The sequence below is a fragment of the Solea solea genome, chromosome 7, assembly GCF_958295425.1.
Source record: "Solea solea chromosome 7, fSolSol10.1, whole genome shotgun sequence".
Lineage (NCBI taxonomy): Eukaryota > Metazoa > Chordata > Actinopteri > Pleuronectiformes > Soleidae > Solea > Solea solea.
Window position 1 is genome coordinate 30,104,304 of NC_081140.1, and position 22,749 is coordinate 30,127,052.

The 22,749-nt window shown below is 41.3% G+C and overlaps 4 protein-coding genes across 5 annotated transcripts in view; 3 read left to right on the forward strand and 1 right to left on the reverse strand.

Moving 5' to 3' along the window:
- Positions 1-7,509, forward strand: part of mfrp (membrane frizzled-related protein) — a 13,020-nt gene extending 5,511 nt beyond the window's left edge. For both annotated transcript variants that reach the window (XM_058634007.1, XM_058634006.1), the window contains 11 exons: positions 167-307; positions 1,445-1,606; positions 1,707-1,926; positions 3,831-3,961; positions 4,700-4,825; positions 4,897-4,973; positions 5,046-5,194; positions 5,886-6,016; positions 6,340-6,474; positions 6,666-6,793; positions 6,863-7,509. In XM_058634007.1, coding sequence (XP_058489990.1) covers positions 167-307; positions 1,445-1,606; positions 1,707-1,926; positions 3,831-3,961; positions 4,700-4,825; positions 4,897-4,973; positions 5,046-5,194; positions 5,886-6,016; positions 6,340-6,474; positions 6,666-6,793; positions 6,863-7,087 — 1,625 coding nt within the window. In that variant the 3' untranslated portion in view covers positions 7,088-7,509. The remainder of the gene's footprint in view (positions 1-166; positions 308-1,444; positions 1,607-1,706; positions 1,927-3,830; positions 3,962-4,699; positions 4,826-4,896; positions 4,974-5,045; positions 5,195-5,885; positions 6,017-6,339; positions 6,475-6,665; positions 6,794-6,862) is intronic.
- A 90-nt stretch (positions 7,510-7,599) lies between these two features.
- On the reverse strand, positions 7,600-10,999 carry nudt8 (nudix (nucleoside diphosphate linked moiety X)-type motif 8). The gene is made up of 5 exons (XM_058634009.1): positions 10,839-10,999; positions 9,381-10,253; positions 9,168-9,300; positions 8,463-8,540; positions 7,600-8,293 (listed from the first exon to the last, which is right to left on the reverse strand). Exons 2-5 carry the CDS (start codon positions 10,250-10,252, stop codon positions 8,108-8,110), a joined length of 1,269 nt encoding a protein of 422 aa, XP_058489992.1. The 5' UTR covers position 10,253; positions 10,839-10,999; the 3' UTR covers positions 7,600-8,107.
- Positions 11,000-11,361: 362 nt separating this feature from the next.
- On the forward strand, positions 11,362-16,901 carry ftr86 (finTRIM family, member 86). The gene is made up of 10 exons (XM_058634008.1): positions 11,362-11,963; positions 12,084-12,179; positions 12,602-12,835; positions 13,994-14,156; positions 14,288-14,377; positions 14,750-14,794; positions 14,901-14,942; positions 15,058-15,117; positions 15,204-15,406; positions 16,412-16,901. The coding sequence occupies exons 1-10, from the start codon at positions 11,484-11,486 to the stop codon at positions 16,745-16,747; spliced, it is 1,749 nt and encodes a 582-aa protein (XP_058489991.1). The 5' UTR covers positions 11,362-11,483; the 3' UTR covers positions 16,748-16,901.
- A 666-nt stretch (positions 16,902-17,567) lies between these two features.
- On the forward strand, positions 17,568-19,269 carry cbln20 (cerebellin 20). Its single transcript, XM_058634493.1, has 4 exons — positions 17,568-17,694; positions 17,783-17,887; positions 17,992-18,132; positions 18,244-19,269. The coding sequence occupies exons 1-4, from the start codon at positions 17,688-17,690 to the stop codon at positions 18,675-18,677; spliced, it is 687 nt and encodes a 228-aa protein (XP_058490476.1). The 5' UTR covers positions 17,568-17,687; the 3' UTR covers positions 18,678-19,269.
- Positions 19,270-22,749: the final 3,480 nt, after the last annotated feature.

Below are 22,749 nucleotides of genomic sequence, written 5' to 3' on the forward strand. Positions count from 1 at the left end.
GTGAATGAGTGAATGGCAAAACTGTAGGGTAAAGCAGCTTCAAGACTAGAATATAAGTGTTATACAAAGCAGAGAATGACATGCTGGTGTTTGTAGTTAAGAGTCCTGAACACGAGTAACTGTGACTACACTAATGCTTCTGTGTGTGTGTGTGTGTGTCATTCAGGCTTAGGCTGGGCTGTGTTTGGCTCTGTGTGTATGATGCGTCTGCGAGGCGTGGGTTGTTGCTGGGGTCTGGTGATCGTCTCTGCAGCCGCTCTGCTGCTGGTCGCCGCCCTGGGACTGCTGCTCGCTCTCATCCTCTCTCGTGAGTCTCTGCTTTAATCACGCTTTGCAAAAACACTGTAAGTGTAAAGACATGCTGTTATGATTTGGGCCATTCTTTCTGTTTTGTGCACACAGTTCTGGTTTATTAATTATAAATGTCCATCCTGGTCAAACATCTCAGCTTCTCCAGCTTCACCTTCAGCTCCACCTCCTGTCTCCAAGCCATACATCATAGCAGGTCTCAGTACCTTCTTGTAGACCAGGGGTGTCAAACTCATTTTAGTTCAGGGGCTACATACAGCACAATTTGACCTCAAGTGGGCCAGACCAGTACAATAATAGCATAATAACCTATAAACACCAAGAATCTGAATTTGTTTTCATTTGTTTTACATTTAATGAAGTATCGATTTACAAAATGTGATATTTCTTGAGAAAAATAAATGCAATTTCAACAATATTATGGCTAAATTGACCATTTACACATGTGCATCACAACCGTCAGATCACAGTGGATCTACAAAGGCACAGACATTTAATCAAAGGTATTTGGAAGTGAAACATATAGTATCTCACATTATGATTAGATTCTAATTCATACCAAATTCATCCTGTTGGCCGGATTGGACTCTCTGGAGGGCCGGTTCTGGCCCGCAGGCCTTATGTTTGACTCCCCTGTTGTAGACCTTACCTTTCACTTCTGCTGCTCTCCTTCTGCAACACATCAGCCCTGACTCTCTTGTGCACATTGCTTTGGATGGTTGACCTCAGGTGGTTGTATCACCTGTCTCACTGTCCTTCACACACCAGTATTCTGTCTTGCTTCGTTCCTCTTCTCTCCGGTGCAGACCTCCACCTCTTCAGTCTCTCTTCCACCTGTCCTCTCGTCTCTCTCACTACAGATTACAATATCATCTGCAAACAACAGACTGTGGAGACACCTGCCTGACCTCGTCTGTCACTCCGTCTGCACACCTCACCGCTGTCTCACCGGTGTCTCACCGCTGTCTCACCACTGTCTCACTGTCCTCATACAGTAGCACAGTTCCTGTCTTGGCAGCGGATCTTAAGCTTTCTCTAGATTCACAGACACATGAACAGTAAAATAATCACAAAAACACAAGTTTGATACTGTGAGAGAATAATTGCCTGTGTGTTTGTTTTCTCCATGATGTAGAGATGAAGGAGCAGGCAGTGGAGGATCACATGTTGTCCACCAGCCCTCCGCCGAGTGCAGGAGATGACACTTCCCACTCTTTGCCCACAGTCGCTTCCAGTAGGAATGAGTGGGACAGTACAGCCGTGCCACAGGCCTCAGGGACGCCCTTCTCTGAAACACGTAGGTCCACTTCCTGTGATATGAACTCATATCGTATATGTTTATCTTCCCCCTACACTTCCTGTTTGTTTAACAAACGTGTTTCCTCTCCGTCTGCCAGGCTGTGGAGGTGTACTGACAGAACCTGAAGGCACTTTCACGTCCCCAAATTATCCAGGCTCCTACCCCCATAACTCCCTGTGTGTGTGGGTGATTGTAGTCATGCCCCCCTCCCTGGTTCAGATCCACGTCTCCTCTCTGACTGTGGAGGGACCTTCTCCTTGTCTGTTTGACTGGCTGCAGGTGCAGGAGCAGACGGGCCAGCGCTCTGTGGTCACAAGGTCCATCAGAACCACTTTGAATTGCTTAGATTCTTCTGTTCTCACTGATCTTTTGGAATGAAGAAGATTTGAAATAAGCATGTAAATGTAATCCATCTTTATCATCTCAGAGACATGGAGATGTTGACGGAGGCAAAGTATACAAGTTTGCCCCGAAACCTAATAATCACATTCTTTAACTCACGTTTACTTACATTACGTACACGTCGGTGCTGTGAGTTAAACGCGTTATTAACTCACGTTTACTTACATTACGTACACGTTGGTTCCATGAGTTAAACGCGTTATTAACTCACGTTTACTTACATTACGTACACGTCGGTGCTGTGAGTTAAACGCGTTATTAACTCACGTTTACTTACATTACGTACACGTCGGTGCCGTGAGTTAAACGCGTTATTAACTCACGTTTACTTACGTTATGTACACGTCAGTGCTGTCAGTTAAACATGTTATTAACTCACTTTTACTTACATACACGTTAGTGCTGTGAGTTAAACGCGTTATTAACTCACGTTTACTTACGTTATGTACACGTCAGTTAAACACGTAATTAACAGCGTTAACACAAACCCATTTTAACGGCGGCAATATTTTTTAACGTTCTTTTTGGCCGAGCAAACTGTCGTTTTTTTCACGTGCTGTTGCAACAACTAGTAATGTTAGAAAAACTAAAACACCACACCAGATCTAGCTAGACCGGAAACACAACAACAGGCACGCTGCGAGCTGGCCAGAGAGTAGTAAGCTAACGTTAGATAGAGCTGCAACTAACAATTATTTTCATCATCCATTATTTTCTCGATTCATCGATGAATCGTTTGGTCCATAAAATCTCAGAAAACCTTAAAAAATGTTGATCGGTGTTCGTCAAACCTGGAAATGATGATGTTCTCAAATGTCTTGTTTTGTCCACAAACCAAAATAATTCACTCTGAATGATTTATTTGTTATCCAGAGCAAAGAAATGAAGAAAATATTCACATTTAAGACGCTTAAACAATCACAAATCTTGTTTAAATCATGAAAAGAATTCAAACGATAAATTGATTATCAAAATAGTTGTCGATTAATTTAGTAATCAAGGGACATTTAGAATAGAATAGAATGTGTGATGAATCGCGAGTTAACTATGACATTAATGCGATTAATCGCGATTAAATATTTGAATCATTTGACAGCACTAATGCATTTATTATTTTACATACATTATAGGTTACATCTGAAGGACAATTTATTAGAGTTCATGTCATATTTTTCTGATTTTGGGTTGTGGACTGAGATGCAAATGTAAAGAAATATACGCAGTCAACACACAGTATTACCTGTATTTGCTGCTCCTACTCAATAAATGCATATAGAGCGTGTTCTTATGATGATGCATATGGACATTTGTTTTATATCTTCCAAACTTAATAACTCTTAAAACATATATATATATATTTATATATATATATAATGTATTGTATATGTAATGTATATGTACATTTGTCAACCCAAAGGAAAATGTGTGACTAACTGTCAACTCATGTAAAATGCAGCAACATTCTTCTGTGCTCTGAGACGATGAGACGTGTTCTTCTTTCTGTTCCTCTCCTTCTTTACATAAGAATTTTAAATATTGTGTGTTTTCGTTGATGCAGGACAAAGACGTCTCAGTTAGCTAGAGACCAGACGCAGTAGTGTAGGAGCAAGTGCATTTCACACAGGTGAACAGGTGAACTGCCTATAAAACACCTTTTTAAATCATCACAGCATTTGCATCATCGAGTCTTATTTTTAGACACTATTCAATCCTGAGCTCAAGACTGAAGAGAAATAGTTTCCAGTCTTAACTCAGAGTTGTAACCTTGTTGTGAAAGGCCTTAAAACCTGCCCTCCTCTCTCTGTGATCTCTGATGCAGGTTCTGTGGTAACGTTGCACCACCGACAGTCAACACCAACAGCAGCACAGTCTGGGTCACCTTCCGCTCTGATGGCAGCATCACAGGCAGTGGCTTCACGGCTCAGTACAGGACTGTGCTGCCGGGACGACGTCAGTAATCACACGTTTACTCGTCTTCTTATGAGTCAGAGACAGTTTATTTGCCATGAGCAAATGAGATCCCAATATAAAAATACATTCGTACAATTTATAATAAAAGTAATAAAATGGATAAACCAACAATCGCCTGACAGAAAACAAAAGAAATCCAGGAATGTGAAGAATATAAATTGCATGATTAATAATGACTCGAGCTGATAATTCAGTATTCAGTTAGAGGTGTTTTTTATAGCATGGCATTGTCTGCGGTCACACGGTTGGTGTAGTGGTTAGTGCTTTTGCCTTTGCAGCAAGAAGACCTGGGTTCAAGCCCCCGGTTGGAACAAGGGTCTTTCTGCATGGAGGTCAAATGTTCCCCCGTGTGTGCGTGGGTTTCCCAAATGTATTTGCCGGCAATATTTTTATAATCGTAATAAGACATTTGGTTGTAATCATTGCTTTATTGAATGTATTACACTCAACATGAAATGACATATATTTAAGCTGTTTTAATCACAATTGTCCTCGTCATTATTTGCTAAATTTTCAATTTAATTCTCCATTTTTGTGTATCATAAATATGTTTTTATTGTGAATCATTTTATATTAAAACAAGCACTTTTACTTACTTACAATTCTGTCTAATATCATAATGAATATCTTATATTGACCACCGGCTAATAAATAGTTGTTTGACCCCGCCTATGTCAGCTGATTGTCACAGTCTGATGGTGCTGTGTGTCTCCACAGAGAGCTGCTCCGGAGAGGAGTTCATGTGTGACAGTGGTCGCTGTCTGTTGCCTGTGTCCGTGTGCGATGCTCATCCAAACTGCAGCGATCAAAGCGATGAGGCAAACTGCAGCCACAAACACACGGGTGAGTTACCTGCACAGGTGTTTGAAAAGGCTGTCAGACTGAATTCATGCAGACCTGGTTCATACTTACAGAATGTGGCGGGTGGAGGTCTGGTCCTTCTGGATACCTGTCGAGTCCAAACCACCCAGAACCTTATCCTCACCAGCAGGTAGATGCTCAACATGTGTTTCCATGTTTCTTTATTTGTAGTGTAACTGCCAGTTTTTCTGTTCTCCATTAGTTGTGTGTGTGGTATTTATCCGCTGAAGAGGATCACGTCATCACGCTGAGTTTCAGGAACTTCAGCCTGGAGACTCAGGATGTGTGTGAGTTTGATTATGTGGAGGTTCATGACAGCGTCGACACCGGAGCTGGAAGAGTCCTGGGAAGGTGACGCCTTTTACAGCCTTGAACTTTGATTCCCTGCATGTCAGGTTTGATGAGTGACTGTCCACACGGAAACAAGTCGAGTCGACTCTGCTTCGGTTTTTCTGGTTTTATCCTCACAGAAACAATGTTTCAGGAGCCCTGAAACTCAAAATCCACCCACATCTCTGCACGTGCATTTGCTGTCTCTTGTCTTCATCATCATCATCATCATCATGTTCCTCTTCTTGTGCTTTGATTGTTTTGTCAATCTGCTTTATGATAACTTTTATTTACTTTCCTGGTTTTCTTCCTAAGCATCTTCTTCCCTGACATATGTACGTCAGAGAAACGTGTTTACAGAAAACTTTTCAAAACAACAACAGACAAAGTTCCGTCTCCGTTTGGTTGTGTGTCCGTGTGGACGGGTCCTCATTGTGATCCAGAACACAGTGAGTCAGTAGTGACTGGACTTAAAGTTTTCTCTTAAAGGAACGTCATTGATTTTCAGTCCTTAGAGCACAATGTAGTTACAGTGAGCCACACCCACTTTTCACAGGTGTTACATTTCCAAGTCCTTTGCTACTGATTCAGTGTGTTTTGGAATATTTGTTTTTTCTGTACTATGTTTATTTCTTGTATATAATGGTAAATTAGGGAATGAAATAACCACAGGACTGTGATGTATGTTTGGTTTCCTCTGCTTTCTCCCCAGGTTTTGTGGCACCACCTTTCCCCCGGACCTGACCTCCTCCGGCCCCCACATGACTGTGCAGTTTGTGGCTGATGCAGGAGTCGCTGACAGCGGCTTCTACGCAACATACCAGGCCGTGTCTGTGCTGGAGAGTGAGTTATTTCTATTGTGAAGCTCATTCTCAAAATAAATGCCGCTTTGACAGAAAAGATAAACCAATAAAGAAGCACAAGAACAAGATGATAAGACAAGCATTGAGGCAGGGGCTTCTATAAACTACTGTCTAAGAATATAGTTCAGACGTGTCCAGGGTGAGTGAATGACCGTACTCCACAGCTAAAGATTAAGTGCTGTGGTTTGTTTGTACCTTGAACAACACTTGTCACTACACATCACACATACTCATTGTTCATTTTCCTCATTTCGACTTCACTGTGTCGCCTTGTGTCCTCTGCTTTTGTTCTTCTCTCCTCAGGGATGTGTGCTCCCAGCCAGTTTACCTGCAGCACAGGGGAGTGTCTCCAGCCACAGTGGCTGTGTGATGGATGGAACGACTGCCCTGATGGAGCAGATGAACAGGGCTGTGAAAACTCCACCTACCCTCCCTTCAGTGAGTCGCTGTCACACACACACACACACACACACTCTCCTCTGGTGGAGAAAGAAAACAAGATGAATATTCACAGTAAAGATGATTTGAATATCTCTAGCAAACCGATAAAAAGTTTCATAGCCTTGTGGTTTTGGAGACTTGGAGACAGTGAATTTTGAAGGATTGATGTTTCATCTCCACGCCCTCAGCTTCAACATGTGAGTTTATAGACGTACAGATGTGTCAGGGCCTCAGCTACAACCTCACCTCCTTCCCAAACATCTGGATGTCAATAGCTGATCAGACAGAAGCTGCCACACTCCTGCAACAGTACCAGGTAAACGATCATTCATGATCACCTCCACGTTCTTGCTGATGTAGACTGAGCCCACACGTTGTTGTTCAGGTGCTGATGGAGCTGGCCTGCTTTGGCCCGCTGCAGAGGCTGGTGTGTGGGATGTTCCTGCCCCAGTGCTTCCACCACGGTGGTGTCCTCCAACCCTGCCGCTCAGTTTGCTCCACAGCTGAGGAGCAATGCAGTCAGGCCCTGGATCTCCTCTCCTTCAGCTGGCCCTTCAACTGCCACCTCCTCCCGGACTCACTGGACCCCATGGACTGCTCTCTGCCTTAATGCTTTTAAACGTGTGTGATGATTCTCCATCTCGACATTTCTGCTGCACTGTCTGAGGCGACAAGCCTGGGATTTCACATTTTGGAGGACAAATGATTATTTTTCATTTGATGTAGTTTTCTCATTTGCACTAAAACCTGGTCCACGGCCTGTGATTTGACTTTTTGTGAACTAGATATCCCAGAAACTCTGCACTCCTTCGATCCAGTATAAGACAGCACAGTAGCAGAAGTACTTTAAAAGTACTAAAAAGGTTTTTACCGGGGGTCGGGTAATTGAGAGTTTGAGCAGTTACAGGTGAGATATACACCAGAATCCTGAAGGTCATAAAATGGAGATAGAGAGAGATGAGCTAATGTTCTTCACATCCATTTTCAAAATAAGAGTCAAAGTTGGGAAAATACATTTTCCACTTGTTTACTGTGGCGAATGTTTTTTTCTGTCCAAGTGTCACAGCTGATGATTAAAACCTCACAACGTCAAATAAGTGCAGAACAAAATCATTCACACAGTTCAAGATGAAAACAGTTTGTATTCACACAAATGGATGAATTTGCTACACAAAGTTTGATTGCACTTTTTCAAAACTATAAATCAGTTACAAGATACACAGATTACAGTGTGCAAAAGTCTCGGCACGACCAACGCTGAGGTTTTTATGTCTGTGATCGTCGGCATTTATCCAAACGTGAAGCAATACAATATAAATAGAATATGTGACATGATACCACTGAACGTTGCTCTTACACATGAGAAAACTTTAACTCATTCAACATGTCTTGAAAAACGAGACCTTTTCCATAGCAGATATTTGTCACAGGCAATAACATTAACTCCACTTCCACTCCAAGTGTAAGACAGCCAAGGCTGTGCTGTCATTGAAGTAAAAAGGAAGATCACGCCAAATACTTGACTCTTTAACCTGTAATAATTATTTTAAAACTGCATTCATGTTTCCTGTATGGTCACTAAGACCTTTGCACAGTACTTTATGTGCTTCATAAGTCAATGACTGCGCCGCTAAGACGGAACGATAAGTTTCAGGGTCCGCTCTAAAGCAGTAGCAGTCAGGCCCCACACTCGCTGGTTCCTGTTGTGAAACACTGGGAGTGTGTATCCGTATTTATCCCCCATCCTGAAGTGTGTGTAGCCACAGTTCTGCGGGTTGCACAAGTGGGATAAAGGCAATGTGAAGACCTCCTCCACCTGGGACAGAAACAGACAAGAGAGGCAGACTACGTTATTAAAGACTGAAATGCCTTCGGATTGTTGTGTAAACTTCTTCCAGAAAATTGGCTTTTCAGTTATTCACACATGGGGAGTCCTGCCCATTTGAAGCAGATCTAAAACTAGCAGAGCAACAAATAGCCTGTACCTCTGCAGGGTTTGGGTTGAAGGACAACTCTTCTAGAGGACCAAGGTTAGCCAGCACAGGAGCAATCACCATTCTGCTCTGTAGACACAAAAGACAACAGTTTGTATATTAAATATAAAATCATCAAGGAAGAGTGAAATGTTTAACTGAGGTGAAACCATGTTTTGTTATTTTGCTCTAAGATTAAGAGTTGTTCGGGTAATGGACAGAAAATGGACATTAAAAAAAAGCTTAATCTAAAGGAATAATTCAGATTCATTGAAGTGTGGTACAGTTAGAAACAGAAGCAAGGGGAAATGAAAGGGAAGGAAGTGTTTGAGTGTTTTCCACAGTCTGCAGAGTATAATACTGCTGCGGCTGCAAGTACCAGACAGAGAGACCCGAGTCTGTGGACGTCTGGAGTGGGGGGTAGAATGTGTCTTAAGACGATAATACGATCTCTCTGGCAGTTCAACACGTTCTAGTGCTACACAGGTTTTTTTGCTGTTGCTAAATGAATGTGGGGAAACAGTAGATGATACCAGGTCTTTGTTTCCTGGTTGTTGAGTTGGTAGGTCAATAGAAAAAAAAAAAGGTGGTCAGCACAAACCAACATTTAACAACCTGCAACCAGCTTCTGGAATTTGCAATAAATGTGTGGAACAAGTAAAGAGAACAACTTAACAACAAAGCCTAAAATGTTTAAGACAGAAGAGTTGGACTCACTCTGTCCCTGAGAGGTTTCAGGACACCCCAGACTTGCTCTACTGCCACATTGATACCCAGCTCCTCCCAGGTTTCCCTCAGGGCTGTGGCCACCACATCACTGTCGGACGGATCACACTTTCCTCCTGCAAAGCTAAACACAAAGGAACATAAAGGACAGATACTCCACTGTTAATATAATGCAGTTGAGCCCACTTCAGGTCAGCCACAAACCTGACATCTCCTTTGTTCCTGCCCAAAGCAGTAGAACGCAAAGTGAAGAGAAACGCCGGCTGTCCCTGAACAGAGCAGAGTGAGATCAGGATGGATGCCCAATTCCACTGGCTCTCGCTCGTGTTACTCCCTGTGAACGTGTCGTAGAGCTTTAAGTTGGGCCTTAGGCTCTGTCGACACCGGTTTTCATTCTCCACGGTTAGACAGTCTCTCCAGTCGACTACCACGTGAGGCGAAGCTTGACAGAAAGGTCTGTTTTGCTGAATAAAGATGCTGGCGGCTTGTGATCTACTGTGAAAGTGATTTGTGTGATTATGTGTTGACGTGCTGAAAAATCTGGTAAAATGACTTCTGTGATACAAATGGTTAAGAGGAAGGTTACATAAAGTCTTACTAGAGAAACTGAATGGCACGTGGCTGAAGTCCTGACGCCTTTTCCAGGCGTGAAGGCACGTTGTGTTAGTTAAGCAGTTGTGGTAAGTGCTCAGAGCTTGAGGGTCTGGACCTGAATTGTCCTCGCCAGGTGATGTACAAGGATCGGAAACTGGTTTGTCTTTCTCTGAGGTAGAATGCTGAGGGGGTTGGTGACTTCTATTTAAAAAGGTTCTGGATCGAGGGTTTTGAAATGAAGTCTCAATCAGACGATGATCGTCACAGCCCGAGTTCAATAATGACAGCTTCAGTGAGCAGCATCCGGAGTCTTTGGATAACGAAGACCATTCATTGCCTCGACATCTATCGAGAATCCATTGGTTCTCCTTCACATGTCTTGAACCTCGCCATAGAGCACCAGTGTGTTCACAGACAGCAGGAATCAACCGTGACCTTATTGGAAAAGAGCATGCTATGATGATTTGAGGACTCCTCAACATCCTGAGAAAAAACAGAGACAAAGACAGTTACACATTATCCTTAAAACACACCAGTTTATGCTCATCAGCTGAATATTTATGTTCCATTTTTCAATGAGAAAACTGTTGAAAGATTTAGTGAATACCACATTATGCCAGACACTAAGGTAACTATGGAGGATGTTAGAAGGAAAGTTTGTCTTAGTCATTTCAAACCACGGCCTGTGCTCTAGATAAACATCACTTTAGTCAAACTTAGCTCGTACCAACCAGTGAAGTATCAGAATAACGTCTATGACGTTAACACACTATCAGTGTGTGTGTGTGTGTGTGCGCACGTGAAGCTGCCAGCGCGTGGTTAACGAGCCGTCCGCGTGCTCATTTGCTTGAAAACTATTAATTCGCACAAGCTAACTAGCCAGCTAACACCTTATTGTGAAGCTAGCAAAAGAGCAACTTCACTGGTGCCTTTTGCCCCGCGATACTAACACTTTCATTCGCTCAGGGTTTTTACAACTTGTCCCAATTACGTAATTACAAATGTGTCCGTGACCGAGAGATTACAGAAGAAGAAGAAGAAGAAGAAGAAGAAGAAGAAAACGCTCACCTTGAGATGAATTCAGCAGCAGTAGTTTCCTTTAGCTAGCCGGCTGCCACTAGTCAATATGGCGCTGAGCAGCTTCACGAGCGTCAGTGCTGCGTCCACTGCTCTCTTATGACGCATCTGCATGTTCCTACAATTATACAGGAGATGGAGAAAGAGTGAATGTTTAGTTTCGTTCACTTTAGTTACAGATAATCATCAAAACAACCCATTGTTTTAAATAAACGGTTTATCTGCTTTGACAAACTAAGCGTAAACTAGATTAACTTCCATTATTATATCAGGGTACATCACAGATTTAGTGGATAAAGAGCATAGTGTCGCTGTGTTGGTCAAATTCTTTCTTTCTTTCTTTAGTGATGTCATGGGTTTTCCCAGTGATGAAACATCACCATTATGGTTTGAGGTGTCACATTAAACATCTGACCAACTGAGATGCACCTGTGACACACAGGGAAATTCCTCACTCCACCTGTTTTACCAGCTCCACCCTGAACCCATGTGACTCATGTGGACTGGTATTTAAAAGCTGCAATCGTGTGTCGTGTGTGAGCCGACTTGAACACGGAACCTTGTGGTTATCCACATACATCCAGGTGTGAATTCTGAGAACACAAACTCCACTTTATACCTCCAACCCAGCAGCCAATGGCCTCTGCATGGGCTGAGGAGGAGGCCTTTGTCTGCTCCGTCTGCCTGGACACCCTGAAGGATCCAACCACTCTACCCTGTGGACATTCATACTGCTTGGCTTGTATCCAAAGTCACTGGGACAAGAGAGACAGCAATGGTCAGTACAGCTGCCCCCAGTGTAGGCAGATCTTTAACCCCCGGCCCTCGCTGTCCAGGAGCACTGTCCTTGTGGAGGTTATGGAAAAACTGAGAACCAACAGCCTCAGGCAAAGCTGCACCACTGCATCATCGATGCCTCTCTACTTGGAGGTACTGCCACAGGACAGTGTGCACCCTCAGCTTCCCACAGTGGACCCTCGGCTTTGTCCACATCATTACCAACCTCTGGATATGTTTTGCCGTGAAGACAAGGAGTGTGTGTGTGTGTTGTGTTGCCAGGGTGGACACAGGGGACATCATGTGCTCAGCCCACAGGAAGAGAGGGAGGAGAGACAGGTATACGATGGAAAATGACCACCAGGATGTTAGTGTGGATTATTCCATGTGTCTCGACTAATGCTGGTCTTTGTGTGTGTGTGTGTGTGTGTGTGTGTGTGTGTGTGTGTGTGTGTGTAGAAAGAGCTCGTTCAGATTCAGGCAGAGGTGCAGAGGAGAATTCAGGAGACTGACAGGAAGCTGAAGGAGTTCCCAAATGCTGCTCGCCAACACAAGGTAACTCACTATGTTTGTATAAAGTCACCATTTCTGCTGCTGTCTTTCTTAGATCTGTTTGTAATCATGCACAGAATAATAATTCCACAGAAACAGGCACAGATTTCTGATCACTTTCAATATATAATGTGAACAGTTGGTCAGGAAGATCAGACTCTGATCGGAGCCTTGGAGCTGAGGCCTTGCAGACAGTGTTCAGGGAACACTTGACTGCTGTTGATGCAGCATGCATTTTCAATATTGGTCGATCAGGTCATGAGAAGCATGACTGTGATAAAGAATACCAGCGCGAGGTCACATGGTGTGCAGCAAGATTGTTGTCACTTGTAGGTGTTGCAGGAATGAGTCAGAAACGTCTTCATCATGAAAAGGTGGATCCTCTTGACATACAGTACATGTTTGTCCTTCGTCCTTACACACAGGCCTTGGTCCAAGCTCTGGGGCAAGAGAGCACAGACTTATTTTCAGACCTTGCCAAGAAGGTGAGTATAACAGGCCTCCAGGTGGTGGAGCTCCTCAGCTCCCATGAGAACTCGCTGAGCAGCCAGGTGGAAGGGCAGATGCACAGACTGGAGCAGGAGGCTGCACAGCTGAGCTGGAAGAGTGAAGAGCTGAGCAGGCTTTCCAACGTGCAGGACCACGTCTGCTTCTTGAAGGTAATGAGTTTAACAGTTTTACCAAATATAAGTAGGAATCTTATACTTTTCTGAAACCATCATTTAAATATGATTCACCACCACGACATGGCCTCAAGGGCTAGGCTATTAATTCATTACATTTTTATTTGGAAGCTCTGATATAGATTCCTAAAATCCTTCATTTCCTGTAATCTCATGGCTCTGTCAATAGCTGAGTGTGGCGATGTGTTCATAACTCTGTGCTGTAGAAGCACAAATGCTTACAGATGCTTTTCTTTCTCTTCATTACACTTAAGTGAAACACCTTTTTAATAAGTAATCCACGTTGAATCCATCAGGGCTAACTATTAAAAGACAAGGAAAATGTTTTCTATCAATTTTGGAAGTTTTAATCGCTACCAAAGTCAACCAAAGTTGTCCCTAGTGACAATGGCGGGACGTTAAGGAGCTGCTTTACGTTGTAGTGGAAGTGGTAAGTGACCTCACACACACACACACACATAGTAGGGTAACACTTTAGATTAGGGAACACATATTCACCATTAACTAGGTGCTTATAAGTAGCATACCAGACCTTTAGTAGTAATTATTAAGCACATAGTAGTAGTAGTAGTAGTAGTAAATTGCTGCCTCAAATTCTTCTTCTTAATGAGGAAAGAAGTCATGGCTGCAGGCCAAGCTGTGCTCACAGCACCCTCTGCTGGACAGATACAGATAGTTTATGATGAACACTTTTCAGATGCTTTTGTGTCACAAATGTCCGCTCAGAACATGTCAAGACTTTGAATTATCATCTACGACCGCTGTGAAGTCAGATTTTAGGTAAACAATTCTATTTCTAATGATGCACCATGTTGTAGAGACATTTTCTACAATTTACAGTCAAATCTCTGTCAAAACCACACACAGTTGCTATGGAAACTGAGGAATCTCTAAATGAATAATAACTCATTACACGCCACATGATGTCTCCACAGACACGGCTCATGGCTGATGCTGAAATTTGAAGCAGTTTAGAGGGAAAAAAACACAGTTGAATTTATTAAACTGTGAGTTATGAATATGAAGTAGTTTGGATTTTTGTGTGACAACATTAATCATGGATCACAATAAATAAAAAGTTTACAGCTGTTGTTAGTTGTAATAATTATCAACTAACTGTCAATTGATTTCCAGAATTTCCTAACCATGGAGCCGCTGGATCCATCAAGTGTGACAGCAGAGTCAGTGTTGAGTCAGGAGGAGGCCGTGGTAGCATCCATCCGCTTAACCATGAAAGAACTACACACTTCACTACAGGACCAATGTAAAAGCAGCCTGGCCAAGATCATCACACTTGGTCAGTATTTGGAACTCCTCTCGTCTCGTCTCGTCTCGTCTCGTCTCGTCTCGTCTCGTCTCCTCTCGTCTCCTCTCGTCTCGTCTCGTCTCGTCTCGTCTCGTCTCTTTAAACTTGTCCTTTCTTCACAGTGAATCATGACAACTTGACTTCACCACCCGGTGCAGTAGCAGAGCCGTCAGTAACTGATACCCGTGTTCAGGCCAGTGCACCAAACACAGGTATGGAAAATGAATATCATCCGTGTGTTTTCACCACTGGCTTAGAAACATCCCAGTGTGTGATCAGTGGAAGTGAAGGTCAGGCTGAGTGAGTCTGACAGATGACAGAAAAACAACTGCATGTGCTGTAAAGTGCTCTGAGCAGTCATTAATATACACCAGCATTTCTGCATACGTGTGTCTTCTTTAAGAGCAGATCAAGTTCTGGATTCTGTCAGGTTCTGTTGTGTTGGATGGACTGTTTTTAGTTTATTTCTATGTATTAATGTTAATTTACAACAGTCAGTTTAGCTTGTATTGATTGCATGTCTGTTATAGATATATAAATAAAAAGCCTGTATGTGCAGTGTAATTATACTTTTTTCCTCCTAGGCTCTTTATTAAAATATCCTGCTCTGTATCCTACATGTTCTCAAGGTAGGAAAGAATAGACTTAATACACTATATGATAATATAAATGATGATGATGATGATGATGATGATGATGATGATGTATTTGACTGACCTCTCATTTCTCTGGAAGCTTCAGCCCCGCCTCCACCGCTCCTTCCCCCTCGCCCTCAAAGTAAATCCACTACTTTATAATCTACCTGAATATATTAACCAGCTACTTGACTTTATGTAATTAGGATGTGTGATATAGTGATGTGTGTGTGTGTGTGTGTGTGTGTTGCTCTTAGCACCTCCTGTAACAACAGATTTAAACTCACAACCAAAGTCCAGAGAAGAATTGCTGAAATGTGAGTGAAGGATTTTTGAGACTGAAACATTTGCCACAGTTTCAAACATCTTATGTTTTTTACTGGAATACATCTTCACCCTGCAGTTCGCTTTGAGCCCACCATGGACCCTAACACCGTGTATCGCCACCTGCAGCTGTCAGATGGAGGTCGTAAGGCCTCACTGCGAGCGGAAAACCTCAACCCACCAGAACATTCTGAACGCTTCCACTTCTGGAGACAGGTCCTCTGCATGGAGCCGCTGGCAGGGAGCCCATATTACTGGGAGGTGGAGTGGACTGGCCAGAAGGTACCATCACTTTTGTTTTTAATATCAATATTATGTATCTATCGATCTATCCATCTATCTATAAAAATGTAAAAATGTAAAAATTCAGCTTCATTCTCTGCTCAAAGACACCGGGGGTGTGACACACACACACACACACACACACAGTTGTCCACTCTACAGTTGTAGCATGGCTTGGCACAGTACGGCTCGATTCTACTCATTTGTGGGTTTATTGCTTTTCCATTAGTGATAGTACCTGCTATCTTTTTAGTGCCCTGCTCTGATGAGGTTCCTGAGCCGATTCTAAATGTGACACTGACACACTGCCGGCCACTGATTGGTAGAGAGTGTCGTCACTGGAAGAGTCGTGAGCGCGACGTTCTACACGGGAATCAAACCCAACAATGCCGCACTGAAGATCATTTAAAAAGACGGAGTAATGGAAAACAACCCAAACCGTGTAGAGTCGTGCCGTGCCACGATGAACCGTGCTGTGCTACATCTGCATAATGGAAAGTGTCTTATGGCACGAAGCCTGCTACTATGGTTCAGCAGTAGAGCACGGTGTCTCCCCAATCCCAAACCTAATTAAATGAGAAGGCTGCATCTGGTGAAACATCTGTGAGGGCAGCTGCAAATGAAATCAATAGTTACACTTATGCTGTGGTTTGGTTTGTTTGGTACAGTAAGTGTTTTGTTGTCTTTCCATTAGGAATAATAGCAGAATGTCCGGCCCAGCTGCTCCATTCTTGGGCTACAAGAGTAAAATAGTCCAGTACAGTCAGGGTGAAGCTAGACTGGCACAACCCATGTCAGATAATCAGAAAAGCAGCATAGTGCAGTCAGCATTGGCTGTGTGTCAGTGCCACACACACACACACACGCACACACACACACACACACACACACACACACACACACACACACACGCACACAAACACCTGAAATACTCGTTTCCCTTCCTCTGGTCCCATCACCGTCATCTCACTTTCTTAATCTACTTTTCATTGTGCCACCACACAGATCACCGTTGGTGTTGCCTACAAAGAAATGGAACGTAAATCTAATGACGACAAAAGCCGTTTGGGACACAATCCCCAGTCTTGGAGCTTATACTGGTCCGGGACTGGTTTCTCCTTTTGGCACAATGGGCAGGAAATGCTCCTGGGCTCTCCTAAGGCCAAACGGATCGGCATCTATCTGGACCAACATGATGGGATTTTGAATTTTTACCGTATTACTAAGAACCAGGCGTTCCTCATCCACCATCACAGCACCCAGTTCACTGGCCCACTGTATCCTGGATTCCGATTCTGGGCAGGAGTCGGGTCCACAGTCACTGTTTGCCAGTTGGATTAAGTGACACTTGAGTAATCTGCGTGTCTGGTTTTAAGAATACAACATTTTATTTTACACTTTAAATTCTAAAGATCCTTCCAGATAAGAAAGTGATTGTTTTGCATCTGTGTTCTTGGACCTGTTATAAACTTAATAAAGTTGTCGCATACACACATTTCACTGTCTTTACTTGTTTTCATGTCTTGATAGTTGCATTTGCCGTTGATTTTGAGATCTCATGTCTGTCTTTTTATGCGACTACAGGGTTAACTCGACTCGTGATAAACTGATCTTTAAGCCCTACACCTCACTGACCTGGATACATTGAAGCCTCCCCAAGTGACTCATACCATTCATTAAGGCAAGAGAAGATAAGACATACATTATGAATCCCTGTAGGGAAGTTCAGTTGTTCAATTTATAGATTTGGGTCAGATCTTTGACATAATCCTACAATGGCCAACAAAACCTTCTCAAGCTTTTCCAATATATCGATTCATACTCTCAGGTATCTTGGAAGAAAAGATTTAGTGAGACTTTTGTTACTTATTCCAAACACTCATCAGCATAACCTCACTTTGTAATTCAACACTATTCACAGCGGGACAATGAAACTCTGGCCTGACATGATTCATTGTCCAGGTTTAAAAAATAACATGTCCAACCTTCTGAATGTAAGATGATAAATGATTGCAATGCCAGGATTTCACGATGAATTCACTTCCTACAACTTTACTGGTGACAAAACGCCGTCAAACGGACACGCGCCCTCTCAGTGGGATTCACAGAGAAGCTTTTCTTGTTTCCATAAACACTGAATCACGGACTGTGTGGACAAAGAGAGGAGGAGCCAGAAAAAAAAGAATACAAGTGGAAATGTATAAAGCTGCGGCTCTCGAGCCTCCATGAAGCCGCCTCACCTTTGGTTCCTCTGAAGCAAACATCATTTACAAGCATAACCATGCAAGGTGAGACTGTACATTATTATACGTTCAAAGATAAACGCTGGAGTACGAGGTCTCACAAAGGTGAATCTTTGTCTGTCTGGGTTTCCAGCTGTTCTACTGCTGTGCATGCTGGGATCAGCTGTGGTTGAAGCCAATGTCTTTTCCTGGGGTGGACGTGGTGAGACCTTGAGAAATGGACGTAACATAGAAAATGGTGAGCTATGTTTAAAGGTCATGGTGTTTCTGTACGAGGTGGTCACGGCTGCCAGCAGGGGCACAACTTGAGCTTAAGACAAAAGTGCGTGTGTGTTTGTTCAGTGTGTCTTACGGACCAGGCGTCGTGTGGGTGCTGTCTGATGCAGCAGCAAATTCACAAGATGGAGACGTTTTTCAATATGAGCCTCAGTGAGCTTGAGAAGGAGCTGACCAAGACAAAGGCTGCCCTTGACAATGTCAGAGGTGAGGCAAAAACAAACGAGTTGCATGTATAACCCGGATAATCTACGTAAAACAATGACCTCTTCATTCACAGCTTCATAAAAGCTTCTCTTTCTCCCTTTGGATATTCAGGCAGCCGCAGCGCGTTCTCTGTGGCGCTGAACAACGACAATCATTTGAACTGCTACGGTACCTTCCGCGACGACAAGCTCGTCATCTACAAACACGTCTTCATCAACCTCGGAGGTGGTTACAATGTAGAGACTGGTGTCTTCACTGTTCCCCGCTCTGGTGTCTACAGTCTTGCCCTCACAGTGTACAGTGACGCTGGCTCTCCTGGGAACACCCTGGCCGCCTGTGCCAGTCTACGAGTTAATGACATGGTCGTGGCAGGGCCCACAGAACACAACATGCAAGACCAAGAGGACAGTGCCACTATTGTTATGGCCCTCCACCTGATGGCTGGGGACCAAGTGGCTGTCAATTTGCCCATTGGATGTTTCCTCTGCGATAACAAAAGCCACTATAACACTTTCTCTGGCTTTCTGCTGTATGCTACTGACTAACATAGGAGAAAAGTTCGGTTTTCTGCTCTGTTTTTGTGCTGCGTCTGATGTGGGCGTCTCTGCATTTGTAAAGTGATCTTTTGGATAAGAGCAAACGTTTCTTTTTTCATTATTTTTTGCCTGTGTAATTGATCCATGTCCTGACATCTGCACAAATGACTCAAACTAGTGTTTGCATATTCAATTGTTGGGTTTCTCTTTTCTCTACTGTTACTATGTACAGTGCCTTGAGATAATGTATGTTGTGATTTGGTGCTATACAAAAAAAGGAAATTGAAATGGATGTTGTGAAGGAGGACATGAGGACAGTGAGACACTGTGGGGACCTAAAGGAAGAATCCTGAAGAAGAAGAAGAAGAAGGTTCAAGTAAATGAACAGATGTTTAACGTTGAATACATGCACCAGCGCTCCTAAGATCTGTAACCATATAGTAGAAATATTAGTATAATTATGAGCATCATAGGGCAACTGTGATAGAGTGGGTAAGTGTCATGTTTACACTAGATATGTGTGTAAATCATCAAGAGAAGAAAATCACTACACTGTATAATTCAAGTTTATATTTGTGTTCAATAAATAAATAGCTACAGACATTTTTCATGAAGCTGTATCCACCTTATCCCTGCAGCAACACTGGAGAAAAGACAATGGCTGGAACTTCTGGAGCAGAACGCTCGTTGTTTCCAGTGGGACGACATCGTGTTGTTCCTGCAACTCATGAGCATCCTGCAGTCAACAAATGTTGAAAATAAAACTCAGGCTAAATGTAACAAAAAAGCCATACTTTAGTATGTCATCCAAATTGTGACAAAAGTCATAGTTTAGTATGTCGTCCAAAATGTGAAAAAAGTCATACTTTAGTATGTCGTCCGAAATGTGACAAAAATGTCATACTTTAGTATGTCGTCCAAAATGTGAAAAAAGTCATACTTTAGTATGTCGTCCAAAATGTGAAAAAAGTCATACTTTAGTATGTCGTCCGAAATGTGACAAAAATGTCATACTTTAGTATGTCGTCCAAAATGTGAAAAATGTCATACTTTAGTATGTCGTCCAAAATGTGACAAAAAAGTCATACTTTAGTATGTCGTCCAAAATGTGACAAAAAAGTCATACTTTAGTATGTCGTCCAAATTGTGACAAAAGTCATAGTTTAGTATGTCGTCCAAAATGTGAAAAAAGTCATACTTTAGTATGTCGTCCGAAATGTGACAAAAATGTCATACTTTAGTATGTCGTCCAAAATGTGAAAAAAGTCATACTTTAGTATGTCGTCCGAAATGTGACAAAAATGTCATACTTTAGTATGTTGTCCAAAATGTGAAAAAAGTCATACTTTAGTATGTCGTCCAAAATGTGAAAAAAGTCATACTTTAGTATGTCGTCCAAAATGTGACAAAAATGTCATACTTTAGTATGTCGTCCAAAATGTGAAAAAAGTCATACTTTAGTATGTCGTCCAAAATGTGACAAAAAAGTCATACTTTAGTATGTCGTCCAAAATGTGACAAAAAAGTCATACTTTAGTATGTCGTCCAAAATGTGACAAAAAAGTCATACTTTAGTATGTCTTCCAAAATGTGAAAAAAGTCATACTTTAGAATGTCGTCCAAAATGTGACAAAAATGTCATAGTTTAGTATGTCGTCCAAAATGTGAAAAAAGTCATACTTTAGTATGTCGTCCAAAATGTGACAAAAAAGTCATACTTTAGTATGTCGTCCAAAATGTGACAAAAATGTCATACTTTAGTATGTCGTCCAAAATGTGACAAAAAAGTCATACTTTAGTATGTCGTCCAAAATGTGAAAAAAATGTCATACTTTAGTATGTCGTCCAAAATGTGAAAAAAAGTCATACTTTAGTATGTCGTCCAAAATGTGAAAAAAATGTCATACTTTAGTATGTCGTCCAAAATGTGACAAAAATGTAATTCTTTAGTATGTCGTCCAAAATGTGACAAAAATGTCATACTTTAGTATGTCGTCCAAAATGTGACAAAAATGTCATACTTTAGTATGTCGTCCAAAATGTGACAAAAATGTCATACTTTAGTATGTCGTCCAAAATGTGAAAAAAATGTAATTCTTTAGTATGTCGTCCAAAATGTGACAAAAAAGTCATACTTTAGTATGTCGTCCAAAATGTGAAAAAAATGTCATACTTTAGTATGTCGTCCAAAATGTGAAAAAAGTCATACTTTAGTATGTCGTCCAAAATGTGAAAAAAATGTCATACTTTAGTATGTCGTCCAAAATGTGAAAAAAAGTCATACTTTAGTATGTCGTCCAAAATGTGAAAAAAATGTCATACTTTAGTATGTCGTCCAAAATGTGACAAAAATGTAATTCTTTAGTATGTCGTCCAAAATGTGACAAAAATGTCATACTTTAGTATGTCGTCCAAAATGTGACAAAAATGTCATACTTTAGTATGTCGTCCAAAATGTGACAAAAATGTCATACTTTAGTATGTCGTCCAAAATGTGAAAAAAATGTAATTCTTTAGTATGTCGTCCAAAATGTGACAAAAAAGTCATACTTTAGTATGTCGTCCAAAATGTGAAAAAAATGTCATACTTTAGTATGTCGTCCAAAATGTGAAAAAAGTCATACTTTAGTATGTCGTCCAAAATGTGAAAAAAATGTCATACTTTAGTATGTCGTCCAAAATGTGAAAAAAGTCATACTTTAGTATGTCGTCCAAAATGTGACAAAAATGTAATTCTTTAGTATGTCGTCGAAAATGTGACAAAAATGTCATACTTTAGTATGTCGTCGAAAATGTGACAAAAAAGTCATACTTTAGTATGTCGTCCAAAATGTGAAAAAAATGTAATACTTTAATATGTCGTCCAAAATGTGAAAAAAGTCATACTTTAGTATGTCGTCCAAAATGTGAAAAAAGTCATACTTTAGTATGTCGTCCAAAATGTGACAAAAATGTCATACTTTAGTATGTCGTCCAAAATGTGACAAAAATGTCATACTTTAGTATGTCGTCCAAAATGTGAAAAAAATGTAATTCTTTAGTATGTCGTCCAAAATGTGACAAAAAAGTCATACTTTAGTATGTCGTCCAAAATGTGAAAAAAATGTCATACTTTAGTATGTCGTCCAAAATGTGAAAAAAGTCATACTTTAGTATGTCGTCCAAAATGTGAAAAAAATGTCATACTTTAGTATGTCGTCCAAAATGTGAAAAAAAGTCATACTTTAGTATGTCGTCCAAAATGTGAAAAAAATGTCATACTTTAGTATGTCGTCCAAAATGTGACAAAAATGTAATTCTTTAGTATGTCGTCCAAAATGTGACAAAAATGTCATACTTTAGTATGTCGTCCAAAATGTGACAAAAATGTCATACTTTAGTATGTCGTCCAAAATGTGACAAAAATGTCATACTTTAGTATGTCGTCCAAAATGTGAAAAAAATGTAATTCTTTAGTATGTCGTCCAAAATGTGACAAAAAAGTCATACTTTAGTATGTCGTCCAAAATGTGAAAAAAATGTCATACTTTAGTATGTCGTCCAAAATGTGAAAAAAGTCATACTTTAGTATGTCGTCCAAAATGTGAAAAAAATGTCATACTTTAGTATGTCGTCCAAAATGTGAAAAAAGTCATACTTTAGTATGTCGTCCAAAATGTGACAAAAATGTAATTCTTTAGTATGTCGTCGAAAATGTGACAAAAATGTCATACTTTAGTATGTCGTCGAAAATGTGACAAAAAAGTCATACTTTAGTATGTCGTCCAAAATGTGAAAAAAATGTAATACTTTAATATGTCGTCCAAAATGTGAAAAAAGTCATACTTTAGTATGTCGTCCAAAATGTGAAAAAAGTCATACTTTAGTATGTCGTCCAAAATGTGACAAAAATGTCATACTTTAGTATGTCGTCCAAAATGTGACAAAAATGTCATACTTTAGTATGTCTTCCAAAATGTGAAAAAAGTCATACTTTAGAATGTCGTCCAAAATGTGACAAAAATGTCATAGTTTAGTATGTCGTCCAAAATGTGAAAAAAGTCATACTTTAGTATGTCGTCCAAAATGTGACAAAAAAGTC